Source organism: Colius striatus, chromosome 8, assembly GCF_028858725.1.
Source record: "Colius striatus isolate bColStr4 chromosome 8, bColStr4.1.hap1, whole genome shotgun sequence".
Classification (NCBI taxonomy): Eukaryota; Metazoa; Chordata; class Aves; order Coliiformes; family Coliidae; genus Colius; species Colius striatus.
In genome coordinates, this window is record NC_084766.1 from 6,035,626 (window position 1) to 6,055,904 (window position 20,279).

The window sequence follows — 20,279 nt, forward strand, 5'->3', positions numbered from 1 at the left end:
ATACGCTATTATCACATAATATTGCTCATCCATCAGAGGTTGCTGTGTTTTCTGCACTGATTGTAAAACAGAGGACTGCTGAAGTGTCCTCAAAAAAATTAAAACATTTCAGTAACTGCCATGTTACTCATGTATGTTGCAGAGTGTGATCTTCTTGAGGTGTATGTCAAGGTTGTAACGTGAAATGCTTCTCTGCTTTTAATTCCTAAGCAAAAGCACTTTAACCATCAGTTTTGAGTGTAATCATCTAAATTCCTCTTTATTTAAATGGCAGATTCAATAAAAACTCCATCTGGCTTCCATAGGAAGCTTGTACGAGTCCTTGGAAATTGATGAGTAATTTTTTTCAGGACACAAGATGCTGTGGCCAGGATTAGAACCTCTTGCTCCTGCAGCACACTTGCCAGATGGCAAGTTTATTGAATCTGGCTTTAACTTCCTAAGGCTTAAAGGAATGAATGCAGCTCAGAGAAGTGGGTGCTACGTTTCTACTTCAAAGGTCTCCTTCAAAATCAGTTTCCAAAGATTTATATGCAGAGTGTGGTTGTGACCTGGGCAGTCTGTTGCGTACCTCTCATCTCTTTCATTGCTTGAGATGGAGTTACAAGAGTGACACAAACCACTTTACAAAGTCCCAATTTCCAGATGAGCAATGTTGAATGAATCTTGTCACGTGGCTAAATCATCTTCTTTTTTTCAGTTTTACCATCTAAGTTCCTCCAGAGTTGTAAAGCTGCTTCATCTGAAATATTTGTTTTCTAACTAAAACATCAAAGTATGCCATATCCATGGTGTCACTTAAAACTGTCCTTGGGTGTTGTCCTTAATATAGAAGTATGCTGTGTACTGAAAACTAACACTTTTGATGGACAGAATTTAGATTCATCAGCTTTTGAGTTTGATTCAGGGAGAAAAGCATCACGTTTCTACTTACATTTCTTACAATGGCTATTCCTACTTTATGAAAATGTCTTTTATATTTGTGCAAAACATTTCTAGTTAATTAGCAATGCAGATTCTATATTATTTCATGAAAGAGCCATCCTATCTTTTTAAAATGCAAAACATTGCTTTTCATTTCTGTTATCTACAGAGAAATCCAATTTTTCTATTAGAGGATTCTTTCTCCTGTGTTCTGACAATGGACCAAGGCTGTTCCTGTGAACTGATGCCAATGAATTTCAGAGTCTGCAGCAGAAATACTAGCTTTTTCTTCCAAAGGCAGAGCAATCAGGGTGCTGACTTCTGCTGAGGGCTAGTTGCATGCAACATTTCAGACTCTTAAGTGGTAATATCTGTCATAATTGTTCACATGCTTTGTGAAACACGGCTGTGTACATATTAGCATGCAGAGTGGGCCGACATTTGTAGAGCAAAGCAGATAAAGATTAACACACTTGTTTAAGACAAGGTAACAAATAGTTGCAACTCAAAATATCCTGGTGTTACCTGTTCTATTGAATTTCATGCTTTACATATCCATGCTGTTTATATGTAGTGCACTTTCGACATGTTTCTTTTACTGGAGGTGATTTCATGTCTCAGCTACGCTGCTGTGATGTGCCTGTGATGCCCAGTCTTACAAAGGTGTGACTTACAACAGTGTGACTGTTCACCCCAGTCTTACAAACACAAACATAACAAAACATTCCTCTCTTATGCAGGTAATGTTGTATAAGCCTCATTTGTATGCATCAGTGAGTTAAAAGTAATTTTTTAGTCTTCATCAGTGAATTTTCAGTGTTGGATTTCTAGTGAGAAGGTGTTCATAATTCTAGAATCAAGATGTAGAAAACACCTCATGGACATCTGTTTGCTTACACTGGGACTGGACTTACAGTTTGGATATTATCTCATCCCTCTGGTTCATGAACCAGTTTGTTAGGACTTCTAGTCATGCATATTCATCAGATTTTCCTGCACTTCAAAAAAGGAAAACAGAAGGACTGGAAAAATTATTTTGAGTGGTCAGGGATGTAACTTATAAAAAGATGGTGATAGCACCAGAATCAGAAGTTCTAGTTTTGTCTTAGACTGGAAACATCAGGAGTTAATGTTTTTGTAAAGCTCTCAAAAAGATTATTGTTGGCTTCCCTTTGAATTACGTTGGAGTGAATCTACCTACCATGTCGCTTTGCTCCTTCCCTCATATATTGCAAAATATGTGTAGAATAAACAATAGGCCTCTGTAAATCTCATGGTTGTGATTGTGTCCAGGGACACTGATGACGTCATGAATCATTGCAAGGTATAGTGGTTTCTATGGTATTTACAAATGGAATTAGAGGTCTCTTGTTTACAGTTTGCTTGCAATTGTCTCCATTCAGTAAAACAGTGTATGGATCCTACAACAATAAAAAAGAAATATGTGATTTAGCCTGATGCTATTTGGAAGATGTGTTGGCATTGTATCCCTACCTTTATTGCTGTGTTACCATTGCTTCCAGTTATGTCTGGTTCATTTAAGCTAAGATAGTCTCGTATTAGTAACATAGAGAAATTGGTATTATTTCCATTGGTTCAGCAGATGTGTGAGCCTTTTATATGCCTCCTTAACAATTCAGGTTCAATAATGCTAAATTCTGCAATATGCAGGTATTCTTTTGTATGGGAGCAGGTACTGACTGTCAGTGCAGGTGAAATACAGGAGTGCCGGTTGCAGTATTATTTCAGTGCACGCAAGTGCAATTGCTTTATACCTTCCTTGCTGATCAGGCATTCCACTGTGATCATATTTGCAAGCAGTAGAATTGGAAGGGAAGCATTGGAAATGGATAGAGATGCCTTTGCCAAATGATCTGGTGAGATGAGATCAGATGAAGGAACAGGCATCAAGAAGCAGTTGAGCCGTACTAAATGTAAATGCCTGCAGTGTTGGAGCAGGGGGGAAATCTGAGAACAAGGAGTCGGTCATAGGTATGGTATGAAAAATAAATGTAAGTTTCCTTCTTCACTCAGGCAAGTCAGTTCTCAGCTTTCCCATCTGTCATCTTTTAAATACTTACAAGACTTCCATATGATTTTTAGTTAAGCAACTCCGATTTTCTGTACCAAAAGTATCATGCTGGCCTGTTTAGAAAGGGGGAGAGCCACAGAAGGGCTCCCATGTAAGAGCAGGTTTATGTAATCCAAGGAAAAGTGTGCAAGCCATTGATATAGTTCTGTGTTTCCTCTCAACAGAGAGTGTGTTTAGGCCTTCAAAGTGTGTGATTTCATCAAAGTCTTTTTCCTTCTTTGACTATCACCTGTGAGATGATGGAATTACATCTGAGAGCTCCAGATATGAGCTTAAGTAAAATTTGGCAAGCAGAGTTTCAGTAAGCTTTCTGCTTAAACTGAGCAGTACTTACACAAAAGTGATTTTGCTTTCAGAGAGAAACTTTTGTAACCTGAACATAAAGTATAGACCAAATTTTTGGTGGCAACGTCCCTGATTTGAGTGCAGTAGGACTGCATTTATTTACACCAGATGAGGATCTGTTTTTTTCATACCATTTTTAATGCTTCTTTAATCCTTAGAGAACAAAGCCCTTGGTTCTTTGGAAATGCTTCTCTTAAGAAAATGCCAGTGCAGAAACGATTTAACTAGGAGCACCTCTCCTCTCTTGTGCCTTCCTTTGCAGCTGCCTTTGGTCTCTACTTCCCCAGGAAGGAGTACTCAGAGAATGTCTACATTGATCAGCCGGTAGGCACGCCGCTCCTGCGCATCCACGCCTTGAGGGATTCCCACGGGGAAGTGGCCCACTTTTACCTGTGCCAGAATCTCATCGTTTCTCGAGCAAGATCCCATGAAAATCGCTGGTTTCAAATCAGAGAAAAAACAGGACTTCTCTACCTCGACAAAAGCCTGGATAGAGAAGACTTTAACATGCTGTGTAAGTATGAGAGGACTTGCTTTTCTTGTTGAAATATCCTGTAGTTAATGCAAAGTACGTTCAGGTCATGTGATTTATCCATCAGCATATGAGCATCAAAGCTGGAAATAATACATCTACTCTTTTAAAATGAGGAGCCAGACACAGTGAAACCCACAGCAACTACAGGAGACCAAATGACCTGGGATGGCCATTGACCTGGGACAGATCCAGTTCCTCACCCCAATACAGTGGGAAAGTTGCATTACTTGAAATGTTTTTGCTGCTTGTCACAGCCTTACATTGAGATTTGCATCTTCTGATGCAAATTAAGCCAATTCCACTGTGTTAATGCTGGGCACTTTGTGCCCAGACCAATGCAGTTAGATTTGTTCAAACTCTTCTGTAAATGGTCCTTGGTCTCTGGTAACGTGGATTCACGGAGGACATTTATATGTAACACCAAACAGCTCCTGGAAGAAATGGTTAAGTGTTCCTCTTGCTTATTTGAGACTTGGCTTTATTAGAGGAGCTCACTATTGAACTACAGAAATTAATTAATTATCAGGTATTTTCCCCTTCTTTTATGCTCTTAGCAGTGAATTGGGTTTGGTGATTTTGATCTATGAGGAAATTAGATATCGTTAGATGGTGGAGGAGGAAATGGGTGAGGAGTTAATGGCATACTGCTGTGATCAGTTGCAGAAATTCTACTGTTTGGAGAGAGTATGTAGTGTAACTGTCTTGAGTTGGTAAGAGCCATATATCAACACTACCCTTTGGCTTTGGTGCCTTGATGTTGAAATGTTCTCCTGCAGCCTCATACTGCTCTATTTTGTAAGTGCAAGTGCTTAGATATCTCATCCATTTTTGCTGCAATTTTGGTACTCAGTGTTCATGAATATCAGATAGCTATTTGTAACTGAACAAAGAAAGAACAGCTATCCAGAACTTGAGAGCCTTGTTTTGTTCACAGGGATCAAAGTGACCTAGAGCATCTTTTCAAGTGAATTACATCTCTTACAAAGATGCTGCCATTCTGTCTGTAGTCAAACCGAAGTAATCAAAATAATTAAGGCTTGAGAGTATCTTAGTAGATGTTACAGGTTGAATTTTAACTTCTGTATTTTGACCAGCTCTTTATATTTCAAAATGGTGAAACATCTAAACATAGACGATTTGGCCTATACACTCAGCTGGTGTAAATTATGAATGCTGTGACTGAATTGCTAGTAGTCATGTGTCTGTCCTGAACATCCTGAACATTTCATGGACTCTTTTTTCCTTGCTGCCACTCCACTCTGTTCTAGTCCCTCCAAAAAACAGTCCTGTAAAAATAGCGATTACTAATAGTTACCTGTTTTATGTCAGTATCTTACAGACACAATGCTGATGTCATGCTGTGAGGTTCTGTCACCTAAAATTGGTGCTAACATCTGTGTATTTTTTCTTACTGGGGTTGTTAAGACAAAGATTTAGAGTCTTCCCACCAGCAGATGGTGTGTGGAAGATTAGTTTTATTACATAATAAAGCTGTATGGTTGGTGTGACCTAGAGTACAAAATGAGTAACAGAAATGGCTTGTCTTCTCTAAAATATTTTTTCTGATGTTTGTTGGTTTGTTTTTTTTCTGAAGCTGTAGGAAACTGGATGCCATTATCAAAGGTGATGCTGTATGTCTTCCTTTCATCCCACCCTTTCCAAGAGAAGGAATGCGACTCTGCGATACGCACCACGGTTTTCCTCTCCTTGATCAATGCTACTGCACCAGCTTGCAGTTCTTTGACAGCAAGGCAGCTTTGCTTCACAGAAATGGATCTCTCCTTTCACATCAAGGAGAATAAACCACCTGGCACATTTCATCAGCTCCAGTTACCCTCAGTTCATCATCTGTGTCAGAATCTCAGCATTTCCTACAACCTGCTGGCAGGTAAAGCTGGAACTGAGCTACTCCTATAGCAGCAATAGATGTAAACAGCTGCACTGATAAGGTCTGTTTTGTAAATTGATTCTGTAAAGGAAATTCTGTTGCAAACATGAGCTGAACCTAAAGATTTTCCCTTTGACATTATATGGAGGGGGATGGGAAGGAGGACTACCCTTTTTCCCTAAGGAAAAGATTGGTTTTAGAAGTCTGAACTTGCTAAGAGCAGACCAGGAATATCCTGAGCTTTAAATTGTGCTGCTTCTAGACTGTAGGATCTTCTAATCTACTTCACATTTTCTGCCTACTCTAAAATAACTCCCCAGCTCCCTTCTGTTTCACTTCTGTGTCTGCCTTTTATCATGTGGTCACGATGTCCAAATGGATTTAGTGCATTGCAAAAGAGTATTAAAAAAACAGAGTAAACTCTCAGAGCCCTGTAATGGGAAGCAATTGTCCCTACTGATGCCGTGGCTGTGTTTTTCAGATGAAGGCATGCCCTTCCGATACAATGAGAACACCACTGGCGTGAGTGTGACGCAGCGTCTGGATCGAGAAGAGCGAGAGAGATACGAGCTGATTGCCAAATGTACCGTGAGGGACGGCTTCAGGGAAATGCAGGTTGAGGTGCCCTTCCTGGTGAATGTGTTAGATGAAGATGACTCTCCTCCCTTCCTTCCCAATGGCACTGATACTGCAGATGCTGTCGTGAAGTTCAACAGGAAAGAGGTAACATTCTCCTTTATCTAGTGCCTACAGGAAGGAGGCACGATTGCTGAGGGACACCGTGCTCTGGGGGATGAATCTCAGCAACCAGCACATCACCACACCATACTCTACAGGCCTGTGACTGTAAAATGCTGGGTTTGTCCTAACAACTCTCCCACGAGTTAGAGCTCATTCAGACCCCAGTAAACAAAGAGTCTGGGTTGAGAATTGAACAGTGGAGAAGTGTGAGCAGTTCCTGAGATTGGGATGGATAATTGCTGAGACACTGTGGTCAGGATTGTTGTCTTCCCATACATATTCTCTGTTACAGGGTTGCTTCCCCTAGATGACTAAAATTGGGTGTTGTTAGACCAAGTTATACATGTACCCTTCCCATATAAGCGTATCTTTATAAGATATCAGAACTCATTCAGAATGTTTATTAGGATGCTGTAACTTTGCTGTACAGAAAGTCAGAAGCATTTGTCTTCTGCAGACAAACATTGCACCTGCAAAGGTGTTAAAGATTCCAGTGTCAGACTGCCAAGGGAGAGCTCCAGGGTCTTACTTTAATGATGCCCTTCCACTTTTTCTTTACCACTCCAAGGTGATCTTTCCAGAAGTCTGAACCCCTGAGTCTCTTTGGTTCTATGCCCCTTGTTATGTGCACCACTTGCTTGAATAGAGAAGTATACAGATGGACTCTTTGGCTCTTCCACCAGAGGAACAACCATTTATAAGTCAATTGTATAGAGAAAGCACTTTTTCGGGAGCCTAAATGATGTATTTTTCATGAGAGGACTTCTGTTTCATAACAGCACCTTGTCTCTGTCGTCAAATTTCCCTCCAAAGCACATTTTGCTTTTGTCTGGAAGGGAAAGAATGATTTTGGGAGTTTGCTGCCACCTCCCGACCAGAACAGGTGTTGACAAGACACCTGTGAACATTTCATACATTTATTTTTACTTTAGAAAATGTTGAGGTTTGGGAGTTTCATTTAGCAACGAATGACAGAAAGCAGAGTTCTCATAAAGCTGTTTTATAAAGCAAAATGTTCTCTTTGAAATTACAAACCTGCAAAGTGGTCACTGTGAATTTCATGGGTGCATTCTCACTGGCATTTTGCAGTGGACACAAAAAAGCATTATATCTGGAACTTGTCATTTTTTTTCGTCTAGTAACTTGTGACTTCAGTGTCCAGGTGGACAACTGTAATCTAATAGATTAAGTAGAAGGCAGATAACCCAGGCTGCTTCTGTCATATGGTTAATGAGTTTGACCTGTCTGTTTCATGTCAAAAATGCACATATTGCTTGCTTTTTTACTAGTGTTGTAGGATTCCATTGATTTCTTTTTTTAACGAAAAAGTCGAGAGCTGTACTTGTTTCCTACTTCAAAAGTTTAGCAGTATATGTAGACATAAATCAAATAATTATATGACAGGTTCTTTTTTCACTGCCACCTTCTTTTTTGGTAACTTGGAGCTAAATTGAATGAAAGGGGGCTTGAGAGAAAGTGGTAAGGTTTTATTTGACTGACATTTCAATCTCCCAAACACGCATCAGAGGAAGAAAGCTTCAGTTTTTTCAACTGTGTCATTTATTATTTCCTTCTAGGGAACTGTTCTTGCTACTCTGACTGTGTATGATGCAGACACCACACCTATTTATCCCCTTGAAAGCAGCAGAAAGAAATACACAGGCACCATCATTACTGACGAGCCCTGGATAAGTGAGACGTTTCGGGTGGAACACATCTTTGATGAAATCCACTTCAGCCCCAATGGCAGCCAAGTGAGAGGAACTCGACATGAGTACAGTAAGGTCTTTTTCTTAAAATAAAGGACAAGTTGCTTTGTTAGTAATTGACCAATAAGCTCTTGAACCTTTCCAAGCATTTTGTAAATAGCGAGCCAAAGAAAGGTGAGAAATTTCAAGTTGAGCAAGTTTTAAACAAGTGCTTCAGAGTTTGAGTGTCTACAGGCTAGGGAGTGTCTGGGATCATGCTGTGTATATGAATAAGCAAGAGGTTCTGATTGTAGGGCTCTCAGCATGGTAGGTAGAAGGGAAGAGGAGCTCTCCAAACATCTTGAAGAGCACAGAGCATAACTCCATGGGAGCATCTTTTCATATTTGACTCGCTTTCTGTTTCCTGTTAGAAATAGCTTTGATATATATGATTTTGATAGTTTTGTTGGGATTACAGTATCAAAATATACATTTGCAGGTAGCATGGATTGGTAATAGATTAATCCTTTTCCTTTGCAGAACTGGTGCTGAATAAAAGTATTTCAGTCACAGAGCACCGTTCCTTCCAGTTGGATGTTTTGGTGAATGACACGGAATTTCATGGCCCCGAGAGATCGGTGATGCTTCATTTCAATGTCTCCATCCTCCCTGTCAGCATTCAATTTCCAAACATGACTTACCAGTTCACAGTGAACAGAAATGCTGAACGCTTTGCACAAGTAAGAACTCTGTTAATTAAACTTTGACTCTGTGGTAGATCTCAGCAGATAGATCCCTGGGGTGAGATGCGTTAAAGGATCAGCTTTAGCTGCTTTAAGTAGAATGGATGAAAAGTGTGAGAACAAGATGAATGTTGCTGCATGCAGTGGATAGCAAGTAGGATGGACACTAGCTCTCCTATAGCATAGCAACAGAGGAGGGGCCACACATGGAAGTATGAAGAGAGAGAAGTAATGTGTGTTATGGACAGGAGCACTTGCAAGCATGGGTGGCTTAGGCATAAATAACTGGAAAAATATCAAAGGCAAAGGAAGAAATTTGTCCCAGCTATTGGAGTTCTAGCTGTACATATTCCAGTGTGTTAATAGCTTTTCTCTAGATAATGACTAGTTAGTAATTAATGTGTTTCCTAATTTAACCCTCATTTTAGCTTAATCACCACCATTGCTATTAATAATGCCTTCCAGAAACACTTTGTAGCAGGTTGACATTAATCAGGTGAAAATTACAATGTAATACCTCTGGAAGACGTACATTAATAAGGAACTAGTTCAATATAATTCATGTTATGAAAGTGAATATTAAAAACATCAGTGATAAGCCATTTTTGGAGAGCTGCTGGAAAGTATACCTCATAACTAACTGAAGCTATAAAACTGCTGCTGTATTTGTAGCAGAGAGGAGGGCTGAGACTAAAGCATGATCATTGCAACTGCAGATAAAACCAATTCATTAGAAGACTTCTAAGGAAGGATTCAGTTTTATTAATCTTTAAGCCTCTGGCTAATTGTAAAAAAGAAGAAAAAAAAAAAAGGAAGTTATATTGGCTGTTCTTGTGTTTAATCTGATGAAATGCTCTATGGCTTGATAGCTCTTCAGAGTATGGAACAGGCTTTTACATGACCAATAAAAATTCTACTGCTTCATCAAGGAACATTTTCCCCACAGTCTGCATTCAATATCCTAAGTAAGGGAAAGATACCAAGTGTGCTCATGTAGCAGGCTCTCTACAAAAAGCTACTTCTTTATGACATTTTGTGATGCCTTGTGGCTGCAACTTCAAAATTTGCAGTCTGTTAGAAAAATTGGAGCATATTTTGTGCTTTTTGTGCAGATCACAATATTTTTCATGTTGGGTTTGGGTGTTTTGTAGTACCAGATGGTGAAAACTTTGTTCTCGTTGGTGTGAAAAACTCTTGCCTGGAGACAGGGTGAAACCAGTGGGTTTCCCCTTAAAAGAAGTAATAGTATAGGTGTGTAAGATACTGATAGCCTAGCTCTTAGCATCTAGAAATGGGCCCCAACTGTATGTATGTCCCAACATGACTGTAATTGTAAAAAGTGTGGCGACTTCATTGTGAGATATGTATGAGTATAGATGAATTAACTGGTTTGTGTGTGTGTATATATCTATACATACACAGTTATGTTTTTTATATATAGGTGTAGGCATCCAATAATATTATGAATAAAGGAGTTCCCAAATAAATTTGGTTAGGCCATATTTATCTGTGCATATCCTAGATTGAGTCAACATGTTTGTTTGAAGTCTGGGAGTATAATTTTCTAGTTCCAGAAGCAAAACCCCTCCAAGAAAACCCAACAGAAAAAACAGTTAACTTTTAAAGATGCTGACTTTGGGTGCTGTCAGAGCAGTCAAACATCTGAAAGGGAATTTTAGGGTTTCTGGAAGCAATGGGGCTTCCCAGTAAGTGTGCAGTTTCACTGGGTGGCAGTAGTAGCAGGAAAAACCATTGCTGGCAAGAATTCCCCAGTCTGCCTGCAGAGATCTTTCTTTGTGCTGCCTAAACACAGATTCACAAAGAGATTTTGTTCTGATCCTCGACCAGCGAAGTGCAAAACTCATCCTGCCTCTGAGGATGGTGTTCACAATCAGCTAGTGTCATCCACTTACTCCAGAGACTAGTTTCGAATTTGCAGTGTGCTCTGCTTGGAGCACAAGTCAATGTAAGCAGCTTAGTCCCCAGCACTTCACATTATTAAAGTTGTCTGCATAATTAGCTGAGATGTGCCAGAGCAGTGAGTAAAAGTACTGGGCCAAGTCGATATGAAGGCTGAACTGTCTCTTGCCCTAAGGAAAACACAAGAGCGTGAAGAAATGATTAACTGCTGGGCTGATGCCATTTGTCTATTTGAGCAGCTAAATGAATTGAATAACAGAAGCGTGCCCTGATGGTACAGGCTTGCCCAGTGGCATTTAACTTATCAAAGGGCTTAAAGCTCTATTGACATTTACTGAGACAAATGATGAATAACATTGGCCGAGATTTTTAGAGAGGTTACATGTCCAAATGTCCCTGGAATTCAGTGAAGAGGAACATTATCATTAGCCAGACTTTATTAAACTCTGGAGCTCAAAAGATGGATTTTTCTGTTCCTCTTCCTGATAATGGTATTTCTGTATCAACTATTGAGAGTCTTGCAAAATGCACCATTGTAGGTTCCTCCCCTGTGTGTCGATGTTAATCCTGATTATCAGGCTATTTTTCACCCTCCTCATGAGAAAGAGGGACTGGCTGATTATACCTCCTTCCCTTGGGGCTCTGCTCTGCTGCACCCAAGAGCTGTGCTGGCTCCAGAACCTGTGCTGCAGAGCAAAGTGACAAGCTTGGGCATTTTCCCTAGTGGAATCAGGCAAAAAGAGAAAGCCTATTTTTCTTGTAGAAATTTCTTGAGGGGAACACTTTTAACTTCTCAGGTTATACAGAGAAAGCAGAACTGGTCCATTTGCTCTTCAGATGCCCCAAATTTGTGGAGCCTTCTCCGTCTCCTTTGCAGGAAATTTCTGTTGATGAAAAAGGTACCTGGAGAATGCAGTTATTACAGAGCAGGTAGAAAGGACGGTTTAGTCTGTATAAAGGTTCACACCATGGAACATCATGTTCTCCTATTGCCTCAAAGAAACACCATCTAAGCAATTGCAAAACACTGCCAGTTGCAATGCAGCACCAAAGTGAAGATGACGTGGTTCTGGAAAGGACCTGTCTAGACCTTGTGTCTAGACAGAGTTTATGAACAGTTGAAGTCTTGTCTTTACTTCTTTTTCTCCCTGCCAGTCCCAGCATGTTGTGAAGAGGAGACAGCATGGCAGAAAGGCCCTAGCTTCTTATTGCTTTACTAGTCTCTTGTTATGTTGTCCTACCACCAGAAAAACTCAACAAAAATGATGCCAAATGATCAGACAGCAAAGAGAATGGGGATAAGTTAGATGAAGTGAGACTATCTTACGGCAAAGCATGCTTCTAGGACTGAAAAAGCTTCCTCTCTGACTGTACTCCAGGCCCTTAGGAAGAGATCTTAGTACAATAAACTTTTAGTTTTTTTTAAAAGCATTCTTTAATAGGAATGCTAAACCCAAGATATACAGATTTGCTTTTACCAGCAGTGTTGTTACTTGAAAACACATCTTAACTGCAGCATTTGAAAAGAAACCCTTCAGTAACACCCCACCCATCACATTGTGGTTTTCACTGCAAGGAAAGCCAATGCCTCTGGGCCTGATCCGAATCCCACTCTTATAAATGGAAAAACCAAAGTGAGCTTTGGATCAGTTCCTGTAGGAGCTGGACAGGAATCAGGGCTTTACATTCCTGTGCTTCTTAGATAAATTGTTTCAGACCGAAGAGTGCTCTAGCACAGATACTCTGTCAGGCAGACAGAAGTTCAAATATGGCAAACCAACATATTTTCACATTTAGATGAAAATGTTTTAAAAGTTGCAAATGTGAAACAATGACATTCTTATTCCTTTTAAGGCTTTCAGAGAACTCTGTTGACCAGAATCTTTTTGACTGTAATGTTATGAAAATTATGTATTAGCAACTTCTGCCTTATTTGGGAAGAGCCTCGGCTTTATTCACACTGTGCTCTTTGCTTTCTCAAGCAAGACCAAAGTCGTTTTGCACTGGTCAGCCTGAGACAGTGCAGGGACTGAACTCAGACTTTCCCACATCCCAGAGTCTTGTTCTTACTGAACACTGGTGACCATCAGCGGTAGGCACCAAATGTCACCGGGTCTCTGGGTCAAGACCTTTATGCATTTCCAAGTGGTAATGCTTTACCTCTCACTTTCCCTGACAGTACATCACGGTGGAAGCATTCACACGCTGCATCAGTAGTAAAATGTGTAAGCCCAAGATAAACGCTGATCTGTGTGAGGTGTAATGTTCTCAGTTTCCTTTCAGGTGTTTTTGAGAAGCACAGAATATTTGGGACGCACGGGTTTGTTTCTGTTGCCTGTGATTCCTTTGTTGGTGTTTGAGCTTAGGTAGGAAAAATCTGCATTGAAAACTGTCTGAAGTTCCGTGGTGTGAACATCACCTACAAGTTACTGTCCCCCAACGTAAGCTGCTATCCTGTCAGCATACTTCAAGGCCGAGAAGACAAATATGGAAGCCTTTACGTGAACGATTCCTCTGTACTGCGCAGACCCGAATGCAAGGAAATACAGTACACTATTCAAGCTACTGACAAGCAGAGCAAGAAACATACCAAAACCCTTCTCACTGTTATCTTGGAAGGAACTCGTAAGTAGGAGTCAACTAGAGCTATTAATTTCTTTAGAAGTGTTACTGGTGTTGAGTGATGCATTAGCAAGGTGATCTATAAACCCAGGGCATTAATAAGTAGTCTGAGCTACCAGACACAGATAGAGAGGCTTGCATTTCGAGTTCTGATTCAGACCTGCCTGTAGCAGGTATTTATTTTGAGAATTAATGCACAGGTGTGCAATTCCTGATGTTCATGATGATGGTTGATTTAGAAGAACCTTTTTTGTGTGTTTGTGACCTTTGTTTTGCGTATCACGTATTCCTATAGAAGAAAAAAGAAAAGTGTGTGTATTATATATGAAACCACAAATCTCTAGCCTGTTTATTCTGTCATTCTCACCACTTCTCTTTCCAGTTTTTTGTTTAAAAAAAAAAAACCACTTAACATTCATGTAGCAATTGCATTGCCTTCATTTTGTGAGGGCAGAATGCTGGAAATATTCTATAACAGCCATAGCAGAGGAGTTTTACACTGGAAATGTAATTGTTTACCTTCTAACCTTATCACGCTTCACACAAAATCTTACAATTGTAGCTGATAATTGCCTCCATTCCTTTCTGTCATATCAGAATTCCTGTGCCAAAAGCAAATGGGTTGAGGAAGAGGAAACAAGAGCGTGCAATGGACTTCTCTCTTTGCAAGAGCTATCCGAAATCATGCTTTTCTAGCTGTTGCTCTTTAGACTAGTACTACATTAGCCTGAGTACTAAGTGTTATCCCTTAATTAAAAGTTTGGTACAAAACTTTAAATACTTATGGTCTCCATTTTTCTGTCCTCAGTATGTTACCAAGTTTCTGCAGGTCTAGGCATTGACAGGGTGCTATCAAACAAAGGTAGTTGTGCCATTGTGATCTTGCTGTTTTATCTCAGAGAAGAAAAGCACCTGGACTTAAATTGTTACCTAAGTTTATTGATAGTTGACTCAGTGTTTAGTCTTCTGCTCCTTTCAACTTTATTTTCCTTCCTATGTATGCTCAGGAACTGAATTTTCTTTGTGATTGGTGCTGCTTGTTTTGAGCTGACTTCCTTGTGCTAAACTGACAGCAAACGCTTTTCCCAGCAGTTTTAAAAAGAGAAGAGGACTGCCCTGATTCCTGTGCTGTGAGTAAGCACCATGCTGAATGTGAAGAGTGTGGGGGCCTGGGGGTCCTAACAGGAAGATGCCAGTGGAGACAGGGAAGTGGAAAAGGTACATTCCTGTTGGCAGAAATCAAGCTTCTGTTTAGTTGTAATTGTGTATTTGGCTTCCTACACAGAAGGCAAGGCAAAAAAATTGAATCATACTACCCAGATGAAACATGCACTGGGAAGGAAAATGAGATTAAGGTGGAATGGTCATTCTTGATCCTGTCACTGGTGATGCTGAAGGCAGTAAGTAAAACACCAGGTAGTGAGCTGGGTTTGCAACAGTGTAACTGGAGTGTGTGATGACTTAGTGGGTGCAAGATAATCTCTGTGACTATGAATTGAGTTTGGAACACACCAATGAGCATCTGAGCAGGTATGTCCCAGCAGACAGGGAGCACAGAAGCCGTGTCTCTGTTTTCTGCAGTCCATAGCACAGATCTGATGGGTGACAGTCCTCTTGACTCTTTCAGAAGAGTGCTTCTGTGTTGATGCTTTAGTCCGCTCAGACTGCCAGAGCATCACAAATGCTGACTACTTGTAACGTTGGTATGCAAGTAGGTGTGAAACTGTGTGGAGACATCCTTAGTTGTGAAAGCCACTCTTCAGTCTCAGAATGGTCAAGTAGCTCTCTTTCAAGTAACACTCCCTGTAACTGCAAGTGACATGCCCAAAGGGCTGTAAAAAGCAGAAAGCATAAAGGAAGAAATATTTATTCCTGTTCCTTTTAGCTGTTATCTTGCCTGTTACTTTAACAGATAATATTTGTATTCATAGGTACTACCTTAAAAAGAAAAACAACCTGTGCTTTGGTGTGTCATTATGCACTGAGAAGATGCCATAAGCTTCTTTTGAAGCCTCATGGTATTTGTGCATCTGTCTGCTTCTGTGTTGACAGGGATCACTACAAACTATTCCACGTGCACCCCCAGTATCAAGACTTGTCCGGATGGCATCTGTGATGTGATTGAGAGCAGAGATCCAGCTGTGTGCCCTCAAGACTGCACAAGTAAGGAAATGTTTTAGGATGATCTTTTCTCTGTTGTTTCTGATGTATTCAAGCTGCACTTTCTTGCTCCCAGATACCTTTGCAAGCTCAACGTTTAGCTTCTCCGTATTGTCATGTCTACATTCGATTCATATCAGAGAATTAAGGTTATGGGGACTGATCTTTTTTTCTTTAAGACAGTCAACCAACACCTATTGGCTGACAGTGATGGAAAGATAGATTTACTCTGTAATTCTCCTTGTACTCCCCCTGTTAACTCACAGGTAGTGTTTTCCAGTGGAGGTATGTGCTGAAAGAGGTGTAGCTTTTGGGGAATTTAATGCCCTATTTCCAAACTTGAGCATAATATGATAGAAACCATGCCTATTTGAACTCCAGTTTAAATAAGGAAGAAACAGCAGATTTTGATTTAAAATAAATGTGGTTACAGAGGATCATTTGGGGAAAGGCAGTTGGCCTTATTTGCTAGGTGACCATCAAAATGGTCCAGTGTTTTAGCTGTTTGAAGGTGCAGGCAGTTTCATACGAACAGTACTCATGCAGGAAGAATTGAAATGCATCTGTGATTTTTCTTGAACACAACTTTCTACATTCCACTCATGTACCCACTCACACCTGCAAGTTCACCAATCACCCTGAAGATGTAAAGGTTAGAAAAAAGAGTGTATTGTACTTGAGCAGTTTCAGTCTTCTGTGAGATGATACTTTTTGAGTGTGTGTCTTTTTATTGTCAGTGTCTAATTCAGGAGTAAAGACTTAGATGTTTCTCGGATAATTCTTCTGACTCTGACATTGTACACTCCAAGTTTGCATTTTAAAATGGAGTCCTAGAGGAACTAGTATTTTCTTACAGGCTAGGATTTGGGTTATTCTATAAAATGAATGAAGAGGTACCTTTGTATCGCAACCGTAATTATTTCATTAGAGTTCGTAAAACCAATCCCTAAAGTGGCAAAAGTGCTTGAAGTGAATGAAAGTAATTTCATCTGTAAGGAAATTAGTAATAACCACAATCAGTTGTAATTCTAGAAGTGGAAATATTTGTGCCAGAGGCTGCAGTACTCTGAAACATGTGATGTAGAACATATGCAGCATCAGATGTTTTGCTCAACAGAAGCCCGAAAGAAATACTGTCTTATTAGATAATAAAAGCAGGCAAGTAAGACAAGCTTTCAAGATATTATGTATGCCTTCTTAATTCCTGAGCTGGACAATTTTATACATGATTTGATGCAATTCTGAACCTGGGCTGGTGCCCAAAAGCAGTATATTTACAGACAAAGAAATTGATGTGTTTTGGGAGCTCAGAGGTGAGCGAGTACTGTTATATCAGGTTTTACTGGCAGAGGACATTTCTTTGGGAACGGTAGGCAATAAATAGAAAGCCCCAGATATGTTAAGTTCAAGGATGTTCTTTAAGTACAGACAGTTGCTAAAATACATATTTTTTGTAATTCATCTATCATTATGATGTCTGTGTACTTCAGTAATACGTGTTCTCACTCTAATACTATGAACGTTATGTTCAAGGGCACTCAGCTGGAACAACTAGTGCTGTGGCTGTGCCTATCAAATAGAGGCAACTTAATTACATTCTAAGCAAGAGACTTGTACTAACTGACTGTTTCAGGGCTGTTTGCAGTGTGTGAATCTGACTAAAGTTTGTAGGTTCCTCTGAACTTTGGCTTTCTGATAGTAGAAAAAAATACAGTGCTTAGCTTGTACCTTGCTTTGTACGTAATAGTTTTCAACTTAATTGGACATCATCTTTGGTTTTGTTCAACAATCAGTGGGTTTACCTTCTGAATTTCTGGAGTTTCTACGTGGCATGGGATAGGGCCACATTTTTTCCTTATTCCCAAATGATCTAGAAAGAGGAAAAGCTCTTTCCCACCATAGGGCAATGGAAACAGCTAATGATTTAAACCAGGAACAAGCAGTCAAGCAGCTCAGTTCAGGATCTCCAATATTTGAGAACTTAGATTGCCCCCTAATTCTCAGGAAACCTTGTGATTTTTGCTGCACTCTGCTACCCAGTCAAATTTCAGATGCATATTAGGAGAAAGCTGTGAAAAAATTTGAGTCTTAGCTTGTGTCTATGTTCGATTAGGTGGAAACATTATTGGTGGTCATGGGAAAGGCACTGGAAATCTTGGAATTAAGTCAGGACATGGAATTTGTTACTGCTTCCCAAGACAGAACTGTTATTGTGAGAAAGATGACATCAAGGGTAAGTCTAAACATTACCTGCTACTCTTGTATTAATCTTTGCTGCTGTCTTTGTTTGCTCTCTCTATAGATACAACAATCCAAACTTGTAGGCATGTTAATAAGAACTCTTTGGTCAGAGTCTGCTTATATAAAATTAATTAAGAACCAGCACCTTAACTTCTGCTATGGAGCCTGAGAATTTCCAGAGGGGGGTTATTTCTAGCCTTGGCTAAAGGTTCTTTTTTATCCATTGCTACATGACAAACAGGTTGGTCATCCTTAATTTACAGCAGCATTTGCATTTCAGCGAGACTCACATGCTATTTGCAGGGACAGCTAGGAGAATTGGAATAATGACTTCTGTTACTTTCAAGTAATTCCAGCTTCCTAATCACTTCTGAAAATCTCAATTTCAAAATGTCAGAGAGAGGCAGCACCTGTTGTGTTAGGAGAAGTGGATTACTTTTTTCATTGACCTTTGTTTAAACATAAAAGCTTCTCACAGTTGGTTTAAACAGATGGATGGGGATTAAATGGTTTTTTTTAATTATTGCTAATAATAAACATAACATGAAATATTTTACATGTCTAAACCCCAGTTGTTTAGACTATATCTCAGGTTGCACTTCCAATTTTATATAGGCATAAGAAAAAGAGGAAGCATAAAGTTTCTTGCTTTATCTCTTTTTTTTTTTCTTTATTTTTTAATAATCTTTTTTCCCTGTAGGGAGGCATTGTGCAGTTTCCACCTATTTCTGAAGTACAGCTTGCAGATTCAGCTGTGTATTTGAAGTCAGGATTATCTGATGAAAAACAGTGCCAAGTACAATATTTTGGCTCTCAGTTTCCTCAGGAGGTGACTCACTAGGGTCTTAAAGAAACTTAGTTTCCAGAGTAAGCACTGAAAGTGCTTCTGCAAAAGGGGAAGTAGTAAAGTGGGAGAGGAAAGAATATACATAAAGAATATAATGCAGTTGCAGCATTAGGCAACGTTTTCAGAAACAATTAGTTTGTTAAACCCAAAGCAGAAACACTCAGAGTCTCTTTATAATAAAAAAAAAAAGATGAAAATAAGTATTTTTTGGGATCTAACAGTTGACATAAGGATTTAAACTGCTATTTGAACAATATTTTGTTTGTTGAGTTGAATGATTTTAACATGAACATGAGCAGAATTCAGTTACAGGTCTCCAGAGAGATAAGTGCTATGAGAAGATGATCAATGGTAGGCAGGGTCTTAGAGTGTCAGAGTAGCTTCCATCTATGAAGATAAGAAACATGGGGTCAAGCTGTCTGTCCTTATATTTGCATAGGCAGTTAGGCAAACAATGACCTGCTGGTGACCAAAATAAAAACAATTGATGTTTGCAATGTGTGTATTTGCAAGTTCTCAAACTTCATTGAGAATTAGCTCTTAAGTTCTCCTTCAGATTGTTTTGAGTTGTGGTTCTGTCACACCTGTGTGCTTTTTATACACTGCCAAGTCAGGGAACAAGCTAAGTTCTAAGAAGCTCTTCTTGGTCCACAGAGCAACTGTGTGACGACGTGTGCAAGACTGTGATAGCAGGGGCAGTGCTGCTGTCCTTCATCATCTCCGTGCTGCTTTCTTCCTATTTCATCCACCGTTACCACAAGAACTCTCCCAAGCCCCCTATTGCCTCAGCAGAAATGACGTTCCGGCGCCCAGCCCAGTCCTACCCCATCAGTTATTCCTCCACTAACGTCCGCCGGCCTTCTTTAGATTCCATGGAGAACCAGGTGTCTGTAGACACCTTTAAAATACCAGTAAGCCTGATGTCTATCTTGTTCCTAAAGAGTCTTGTTTATGCATGCAGAAAATGCTACCGAAATGCAATCTATTCATAGAGGTACCCAACTCCAATAAGTAAGTCGGAAATCACGTGTACAAGCAGGGAACTGAAGCTACTTCATGAGTAATTGGATAAACCATATCATTTACTCTGTAAGGCCAGTATATTCTTCCACTTCTGTTAAGTTTTTATACACTGTAGCATCTTGGGTCTCATTTGAGCTGATTTCTTTTCTACATTTGACAGTATTAAAAGCTTTTCCTCAGTTCTCTGCATTTGACAGTAGCATGCTTTTATTTGAAAGTTGTCCAGTTAAATACTGATAATCAATGGGTTTGTAGTCTTTGTGATGATCTTTAGTACAGCAACACAGGTAAGTTTAAAGCAAAACAAAAAACCCCACTGAGATCTCTTCCTGATTTCTGATATACAGACTATAGGTGTCAGTTGGAGTGAGAGTTTTACTCACATTTTAAGGGGGTTTGCCCAGTAGTACTGTCACACACCTTTAATCTAGTTTCTTCTGTGTTGAACCCCATACGACTCAAGATGTCTGCCAGCTGGTGCATTTCCATGGACCCAACACAGTAGAGAAA

At 39.8% G+C, this 20,279-nt stretch overlaps 1 protein-coding gene across 5 annotated transcripts in view; it reads left to right on the forward strand.

The window, feature by feature from the left end:
* Window positions 1-20,279, forward strand: part of RET (ret proto-oncogene) — a 79,533-nt gene that overhangs the window by 40,728 nt on the left and 18,526 nt on the right. For 2 of the 5 annotated variants that reach the window (XM_062000781.1, XM_062000783.1), the window contains exons 2-11: window positions 3,624-3,875; window positions 5,491-5,784; window positions 6,266-6,507; window positions 8,103-8,304; window positions 8,754-8,953; window positions 13,243-13,501; window positions 14,588-14,716; window positions 15,551-15,661; window positions 17,772-17,891; window positions 19,401-19,657. In XM_062000781.1, coding sequence (XP_061856765.1) covers window positions 3,624-3,875; window positions 5,491-5,784; window positions 6,266-6,507; window positions 8,103-8,304; window positions 8,754-8,953; window positions 13,243-13,501; window positions 14,588-14,716; window positions 15,551-15,661; window positions 17,772-17,891; window positions 19,401-19,657 — 2,066 coding nt within the window. Of the gene's footprint in view, window positions 1-3,623; window positions 3,876-4,645; window positions 4,692-5,490; window positions 5,785-6,265; window positions 6,508-8,102; window positions 8,305-8,753; window positions 8,954-13,242; window positions 13,502-14,587; window positions 14,717-15,550; window positions 15,662-17,771; window positions 17,892-19,400; window positions 19,658-20,279 lie in introns of those variants that run through there. The other 3 variants (XM_062000782.1, XM_062000784.1, XM_062000786.1) reach the window with 2 other exon arrangements.